General features: G+C 43.0%; 1 protein-coding gene across 1 annotated transcript; it reads right to left on the reverse strand.

Annotated features, from left to right (window-relative positions):
* Window positions 1-7,788: 7,788 nt before the first annotated feature.
* On the reverse strand, window positions 7,789-8,163 carry LOC137364954 (histone H2B-like). The gene has a single exon (XM_068027823.1). It carries the CDS (start codon window positions 8,161-8,163, stop codon window positions 7,789-7,791), a length of 375 nt encoding a protein of 124 aa, XP_067883924.1.
* Window positions 8,164-9,186: the final 1,023 nt, after the last annotated feature.

Raw genomic sequence — 9,186 nt, forward strand, 5'->3', positions numbered from 1 at the left:
ACTTCCCGCAGATGCAGTCAGCAGGGACACTCTTGGCGACCCTGACCTCCCACATTCCGCAGGAGGAACATACAACTGCCTTCACTTCCATTCCCTCTATTCTAAATTCCCAACAAATCTACTGAAAAACCAAAACACTGTCAAAACTTGTTAGGTTAGCAATCCAACGGACAGAACTTCTTAAATAAAAAGCTTACCTTATCAACACAGCAGAGTCCTTTTTATTTGTTAGAGGAGGAGGGTGGGTGGGAGACACTACACGTGTAGTGTCTCGGGTACAGGCACCACCCAAATATATAGTTTTTACCTACCCAGCAGTCCCCTGGCCCTCCGAAAACAAAAGGGAATTAACTTTTAAACTCCCACTGAAATTGACTTCCCAGCTGCAAGCTCGCTCTCGCACCTTCGCTACTGTCAAGCTGCAGTCACCAAAACTAAAAGAAAGAGATTATAAACCACCCAAATATATAGTTTTTACTTACCCAGCAGTCCCCTGGTCCTCCGAAAACAAAAGGGAATTAACTTTTAAACTCCCACTGAAATTGACTTCCCAGCTGTAAGCTCGCTCTCGCACCTTCGCTACTGTCAAGCTGCAGTCACCAAAACTAAAAGAAAGAGATTATAAACCACCCAAATATATAGTTTTTACTTACCCAGCAGTCCCCTGGTCCTCCGAAAACAAAAGGGAATTAACTTTTAAACTTCCACTGAAATTGACTTCCCAGCTGTAAGCTCGCTCTCGCACCTTCCCGACTGTCAAACTGCATTCTGTTGTTTGTCAATCTCTGCTACTGTACATGAGTGATATCTGTTATGCATATATTATTTTCTGGTACTGGAAGTGAATGTTGGTTTTATTCTTCAGCTGTTAGTCTCTGGTACTGCATATGAGTCTGGGTCTCATTCAGTATCAGTCAATTTCTGGTACACTCTGCATGTGCACATCCAGGGCTCATTCTGCATTTGGCAGTCTCTGGTACTGAATGTGTGTTACAATTCATTTTTTATGTGTCTGTTTCTCAGACAGTCAGTTACAGTGGGATTAATTTTGTATCTCTCAGCTACTGCCATTGTCTGCAAATGTGATACATTGTGTATCTATGAAATTCTGGTAGAGGATTCCTCTGTACCTGCACTTAATATGTATCTCAGTGATGGTATTGAGAACTATTTGTTTAATGCCATAATGTGTCACGATTTGCTTGCCTCATTTGTATTTCAAAATATGGATCACATTTTAACTGTGTGTTTTATTGAGTTGTGGTGTGAGAATTTTAGGAACATAGGATCATAGGAGCAGGAAATTCAGCCGATTGAGCATGCTCTGCCATTCAATAGGATCATGGCTGATCATCCACTTCAATGCCTTTTTCACACACTATCCTCATTTCCCCTTATGTCATTTGTATTTAGCAATCTGTCACTCTCTGCTTTAAACATACTCAATGACTGAGCTTCCACAGCCCTCTGGGGTACAGAATTCCAAATGTTTAACAACGCTCTGAGTAAAGAGGTTTTTCCTCATTGCTATCTGTTTTGGACTAATATTTAGTCTGTAACTGAACACATTTGTGAATGATGGCATATATTTCAAACTCACAAATGGTGTGCTCAGTACAATTAGAATCATTGAATTGATACTCTATCTTTCGTTACAGCTCTTACAGAGATTATTGGACTGGTATGAAATGAGTAGTGCAGTGTGCACTAATTGACATAATACTATAACTTTATTTTTGATACTGTATGAGATGTTTGTACTACATTGTAATCTGTCACTGAGTATGCAGTCTGGGCTACATGCTAAGGATTCATTCTGTACCTTTCCATCAGCTTCTCTACCTGATATTTAATTTGTAGCTTAGGCTGCACTTTTGTGGGATTAATCCGGTGCCTTTCAATCTGATGGTGGGTGTGATTTTGAACTGAGATTGATAGACCTACCTTTCAGCATTACTGAGTTGGGGTGAATTGGAAACAACTTCTGCCACTCCTGCATTGTTTGATTGTCTGCTGGATTGAAAATGTGTCTCTGGAACTTGGGATCAGTGCGAGTGTGACTACTTCTGCTCTCTGTGCCTGTGGAACTCATGGCCTGTCTGTGTCTCTGTGCTCTGGGTGTGATAATGTACCTATTCTGTGTTAGAAGGAGTGGACTGCACTTTTCCTTGTGCTGGGGAATCACCACCTTCCTTCAGGTTCCTTCAAGCTTTTGCCTACAGGGAGAAAGAAACATATCTCTGTAACTCAAGATCAATTGAGGTAGAAGCTAGAAAAGTCATTGTTACGACCAGGTGAGAAAGGCTCCCCCTCTCAGCCTCTTCCTTACCTGTAACAGGGTTTAACTTTTTAAAACACCATGTTTTAGCTTCACTACTCCCTAATTCTAATGGCAAAGAAATCAACCAGGCATGTTTTCTCAGATTTAAAAAAGAACAGTGTAAGTTTATTAACCTTAAAAATCTAATTCAGTTAAAATGAATAAAGATAGGCAGCACAACCACGCTAGCGTGCATATGTGATAAACAGACACACAAATAGAAACGGAAAAGGGGAAAAGATTTGAATCAATAGCTGGAGTTCAGTTGCTGGCTTTGGGTTTGATGGAAAGTCTTTGATTGCTGTTATGGCTTGCAGTTCTTGTTGGGGACCAGTGCACACTTTCAAACTTGTTTCGCTGGTCTTCTGTCTTGAGGGTTGAGCTACTCCCATGGGTCTCTGGGACTCTGCATGTGTGTGTGAGAGAGAGAGAGAGACCTGCCTTCTGTTGTCTTCAGATTGCAGTCTCTGTCAGATTTTTATTTCCATCTGGCATTATAGCATAAGAACATAATAACTAAGAGCAGGATTAGGCTATTCTGCCACTCGAGCCTGTTCCACCATTCAATAAGATCATGGCAGATCTAATCATGGCCTCAACTCCACTATCCTGCCTGCCCCTATAACCAATTATTCCCTTGTAGATCAAAAGTCAGTCTAACTCAACCTTGAATATATTCAATGACTAACCGCCACCATCCTCTTGGGTAGATAATTCCAAAGAATAGCAGCCCTTTGTGAGAAGAAATTCCTCCTCAACTCCATCTAAAATGAGAGACTCCTTATTTTGAAACTGTTCCCCCATAGTTCTCGATTCCCTCATGTGGGGAAACATCATTTCAGCAAATACCTTGTCAAGCCCCCTCAGAATCTTATGTATTTCAATAAGATTGACTCTCATTCTTCTAAACTCCAATGAGTGCACCACAACCAGGTCAACCTTTCCACATAACACAACACCTTTATCCCAGAAATCAACCTAGTGGTACTTACCTGAACTACCTCCAATGCAAATATATCTCTCCTTAAATAAGGAGACCAAAACTGCATGCAACACTTAAGGTGTGGTCGAACCAACAACCTGCACATTTATACCCCATCCCCCTTGCAATAAACACCAACATTCCATTTGCCTTCCTAATTACTTGCTGTGTTTTCATGCTAACATATTGTGATTCATATATGAGGACACCCAGATCCCTCTGTACCACAGTATTCTGCATTCTCTCTCTAATTAAATAATATTCTGCTTTTCTATACGTCATACCAAAGTGGATAACCTCACATTTTCCCACATTATACTTCATTGCCAAATTTTTGTCCACACACTTAACCTGTCTTTATCCCTTTGCAAACTCATTGTGTCCTCCTCACAACTTGCTTTCCCACCTATCTTTGTATCCCCAGCAAATTTGATTACAATACACTCGATCCCTTCATCCAAGTTATTAATATAGATTGTAAGTAGTTGATGCCCCAACACCAATCCCTGTGGCACCCCACTAGTTAGTTTGCCAACCTGAAAAATGACCCATTTAACCCAATTCTCTGTTTCTTGTTAGTTAGCCAATCCTCTATCCGTGCTAACATATTACACCTGAACACCATGAGCTCTTATCTTGTGTTGTAACTTTTTACATGGCACTTTATCGAACGCCTTTAAAATCCAAATACACTACATCTATTGGTTCCCCTTCATATACCCTGCTTGTTACATCCTCAAAGAACTCTAATAATTTTGTCAAACATGGTTTCCCTTTCATAAATCCATGTTGACTCTGCATGATTGTACTTTAATTTTCTGAATGTTCTGCTACCACTTACTTAATCATGGATTCCAGCATTTTCCCAATGACAGACATTAGGCTGGCAGGCCTATCATTACCTGCTTTTTGAATAGGGGTTTTACATTTGTGGTTTTAATATCCACTGGCACTGTTCCAGAATCTCGTGAATTGACGAAGATTACAACCAACGCATCCACTATGGCTGGAGCCATTTCTTTTAAACTCTGGGATGCAGGCCATCAGGTCGAGGGGATCTGTCAGATTTTAGTCCCATTAGTTTTCCTCATACATTTTTTCCAGCGACAATGATCGTTTCAAGTTCCTTCCCTCCTTTTCCCCTTGATTTTATACTATTCTTTGGATGCTTTTAGTGTTTTCTACCATGAAGACTGAGTCAAAATACATGTTCAAAGTCTCTGCCATTTCCTTGTTTCTCATTGGACCAACCATTCAACCGAAATCGACAGCCGCTGTTTAAAATATTTCCTCGATACTTCTCACCGAGTGACAGCAATAGTTGTTGTTCGCATAACTGCCCACATCCCTACTGCCCGGCTCTATTTCCTCTATTCACTGTTCAAGAACAACAAACAGTGTGAAACTAAAGCCAAACCAGGAACGTGCATTACAGGTTTGAGGACAGAAAACAACAATGATTTTCAATAGCAGATTCTTCCCGTTCTGTCTCCCTTACCTTGTCCACACACAGCCCGAGAATGGCCTCTTCCTTCCTGCACTTGCTCTGTTCCGGGGGCAGATTCTCATTGATCACCGGAGAGAGAAAAAAGAATTCAAACTGTCTCAATGAAAAACAGACCAGAATTGACCCAGATACTTCCATGATTAAATAAATTCATCAGCACCAAACCACTTATCATTAATGCACCGGGAGGGTCTCCAAATTTATGAAATTGAAGGTGGCGGCATTTATTAAATTGTTGATTGACATCATGTAGTTCAGTTCTTCATTTAATTGGTGGTGGGGGGAAGGGTGCAGGGGGATGTGTGAGCAGAGGAGCAGAGCGAAATCCAGAGAGGGAACGGAAAACACACCTGGACAGATGTGAAACTGGTCAATGCACCATTACAATAACTCCATCTCTGACTCCCTCCTGACAGTAACCAACCCCTTCACAGAGACTGTGGGTGGCTCTGAAAAGAGTCTTTGGTTTATTAGATGACATTTTGGCCGCTTTACTTTTTCTGGGAGCTCTGAGCGCTGGTTTTCTTGGGTAGCAGCATGGCCTGGATATTAGGCAGCACACCGCCCTGAGCGATGGCCTCCCTTCCTAGCAGCTTGTTGAGCTCCTCGTCGTTGCGGACGGCCAGTTGCAGGTGCCTGGGGATGATGCGGCTCTTCTTGTTGTCCCGGGCCGCGTTACCGGCCAGCTCGAGGATTTCAGTGGTCAGATACTCGAGCACAGCAGCCAGATAGACCGGGGCTCCGGCACCCACACGCTCAGCATAGTTGCCCTTTCTCAGGAGCCTGTGAACACGGCCCACCGGGAACTGCAGTCCAGCCCGGGAGGAGTGAGACTTGGCCTTGGCCCTGGCCCGAGCTTTCCCGCTGGTCTTTTTTTCTTCCTCTTTTCCCCCAAAATATACTTTATTCATAAAAATCTGTAAAAAAATACAGTACAAAACAGTTCAAAATAACACCAAGTTGACATCCCAAAAAGTGCAAAGGAAATCAGTTTTCTTTGATGCAGGAGTGAGTTTCCTCACAACCCTTCCATTTTACAGCAAACCCATATTCAGTGTATACAGCCCGAGGGGTTTCCCATGGGTCCAGCCCCTCAGTTCACTTTGGTGGGAGAACCTTACACAGTGTTTATACCTCATTGAGACTTTGCAGTGGCTGCCCCTCTTCTAGACACTTTTTTTAAATTTCCAAAGTATACTTTATTCATAAAAAACTATAAAAAAAATAGATTACCAAACAGTTCCAAAAAGCACAAAGTCGAAAAATACAAGGAGTGCAAATGAGATTAGTTTCTTTCAATACAGGAGTGAGTTGCCTCACAACCCTTCCATTTCATTTTACATGCTATGTACATTTTACAGCAAACCAAATATTTTCTGGATACAGTTGAGGGGTTTCCCATTGGTCCAGCCCCTCCGTTCACTTTGCTGGGGGGACCTTACACTGTGATCTTTCCACATTGAGCCTTTGCTGCGGCTGCCCCAAGCTTTAGTGCGTCCTTCAGCACGTAGTCCTGGACCTTGGAATGTGCCAGTCCGCAACATTCGGTCCTGGACAACTCTTTGCGCTGGAAGACCAGCAAGTTTTGTGCAGACCAAAGGGCGTCTTTCACCAAATTGATAGTCTTCCAGCAGCAGTTGATGTTTATCTCGGTGTGCGTCCCTGGGAACAGCCCGTGGAGCACAGACCCCTGTGCTACAGAGCTGCTTGGGATGAACCTCGACAAAAACCATTGCATCTCTTTCCACACCTGCTTTGCAAAGACACATTCCAGGAGGAGTTGGGCAACCATCTCTTCCCCACCACAGCCACCTCGAGGGCATTGTGTGGAGGGGGTGAGACTTCGGGCATGCAGGAAGGATCTGACGGGGAGGGCTCTTCTCACCACCAGCCAAGCTACATCTTGGTGCTTGTTTGAAAGTTCTGGTGATGAGGTATTCTGCCAAATGACTTTCGCAGTCTGCTCAGGCCACAATCTCACAAATACTTTCACAAAGAATGCTGAAATCCGCTGACATTGGTCCCTCTGGGCTGGGATGTTAGTGGTGGAGGCTGCTGATTGGTCACTCTGTTACTGCATCTCATGATGTGGTTCATGTTTCCAATCCCAGAGCTGCTTAATTCACCAATCCGGAGATTCCACGCTGAATAACGGCGGAAAATAACGGCGCTAAATTGTCAGACTCCAACCGATTTTTTTAATTTGAAAAGCCCGCTAATATATCTGTAAAACAAGGAGCAGCTTCAATATAGAATATCGCATTAACAGGCAATTTCATTTTACAGCAAAAAAATTTAAAATCTTTCTCCTCTTGTATTATTCTACACTTTGTCACAAGTTCCAGATACACTTTTACAATCCGGTATCTATTCGGGTTTATTCTCAGTCCTTTTTGAAACAGTCTGTAAGCGGAGGCAGAAAGTCTCATTCACAGCATTCTGCAAGCTGACACAATTCAGATCAATCTTTGTCAAGATACCGCATCACTGATTCTAGATTGAACCTATTTGTGGGAGACAAAAGCGGAGAGAAGATTTTTACTGTCAGGTGTTGAAATGTGAGACTGAGGGTTCCTACAACAGCGGGGTTTCCAGATAATGTACTTATTAATTATTGAGGCCGAGCTTGAACAAGGGAAACAAGTGACTGAGAACTGATCTGTCAGCTTTTATTAACGAGATACAGGAAAGGGGTCGAATATGAACGCGTCCGAGATCCAAGCGCACTTGGGGTCAGTGATCAGTAATTAATTTACACGGCATTAATAAGTAGAGACACAAAGATCTCAACAGTGAAAGTGAATCACCCAGAATCCATGGGGTTAAAACAGAGATCAGAAAGGCAATTAGAAAGTTCCAGACTCTTCATAAAAAAAAACAAATCGATACCATTGAGATGATGTAGCTTTTCAGAGAGATTGTGGGTGGCTCTTAAAAGAGCCGTTGTGTTTGGGATGTTTTTCAGTCCATTGTGCAGTTTTACTTGGAGCTGGTGTACTTGGTCACCGCCTTTGTCCCTTCCGACATGGCGTGCTTGGCCAGCTCCCCGGGCAGCAGCAGGCGCACGGCGGTCTGGATCTCCCGGGAGCTGATGGTGCTGCGCTTGTTGTAATGGGCCAGGCGGGAAGCCTCACCCGCGATGCGCTCTAAAATATCGTTCACAAACGAGTTCATGATGCTCATGGCCTTGGAGGAGATGCCGGTGTCGGGGTGAACCTGCTTCATCACTTTGTAGATGTAGATGGAGTAACTCTCCTTCCTCGACTTTCTCCGCTTCTTGCCGCCCTTTGCTGACGGTTTATTTAAGGCTTTCTTGGCGCCCTTCTTAGCAGCTGTTTTCTTCTCTTCAGGCATTTTCAGATTCAATTTCAGACACAGAAATAAACCAAACCCCTTCCGAGTGCGGATTAAATAGACAATCCCACAGCTCTATGCAAATGAGGGATGGGGGAAAGTTAAGATTGTGATTGGGCGATTGGCAATGATGTCACAACGGTTTTATATTGTAATACTACAATTGGTCTCTTCAGCCATCCAATCAGATTTAACATCTACAAACCAATCACTAACTCTTTCACTCCATTCAGGAATTCCATTTCCCAAAGACTCTCTCCAGTCGCAGTTTCTATTGGAAAATCCACCGGGAAATGTGTCCTGGCTGCGAGGGTCCCTTATTCTCAGCAGTTTCTCACATTCCGGCCTCTCTAAGTTGAGCCACTTTTTTGGGTGCTCGGGAGGGAAAGAGTTGCCTTCAGATTGACACTTTGGTTGGCTCAAGAAGACTGAGGACACCAACACCTCACCTGCCTCATCGTCGGGGAGACTGTCAACACTGTTCTTCCCCACTGTATGATCCGGGACCGGTCATCCATTCAATCTGTTACGGGTCGTTTGTCTTTTCTGTCTGTTTGGCTTATGCATTACCATAATTAAACTGTTCATATATAAACTGTTACTTCTTAATATTATATTTAAACTGTTGCTTCTTAATAAACTATTATGAGCTCGACATTATGAGCTCGACCCGCTTCTTTGTGTATCTGTGAACACAGAACCTAAATCTTACAATTCCTTCCCAGGGAATATTTTATTCAAAAAGAGACTTTTTGCACACACTGGAAATCTGGATAATAACAGAAGATTCTGGAAACACTCAGCACTTCCCGCAGCATCTGTGGAGAGAGGAAGGTAGGAGCAACGTTTCAGGTTTATTGAAGGGTCGCAGAACTGGACCATTAACCCGAGCTTCACTTCTCCACAGTTGTTTCCGGACTGGCTGAGTGTTTTCAGTATTTTAGCTTTTATCTTTCTGTATTTCATCGCTTTCTATTTTAACTGTTTGCTGTGAAATTTTCAGCATTCTGCTCAGTTCTTTGC

The sequence above is a fragment of the Heterodontus francisci genome, unplaced genomic scaffold (assembly GCF_036365525.1).
Source record: "Heterodontus francisci isolate sHetFra1 unplaced genomic scaffold, sHetFra1.hap1 HAP1_SCAFFOLD_43, whole genome shotgun sequence".
In the NCBI taxonomy this organism is placed as follows: Eukaryota; Metazoa; Chordata; class Chondrichthyes; order Heterodontiformes; family Heterodontidae; genus Heterodontus; species Heterodontus francisci.

Coding starts and splice junctions, on each gene's coding strand:
- LOC137364954 (XM_068027823.1), bottom strand. CDS start 8,163: ATGCCTGAAGAGAAGAAAACAGCTGCTAAGAAGGGCGCCAAGAAAGCC.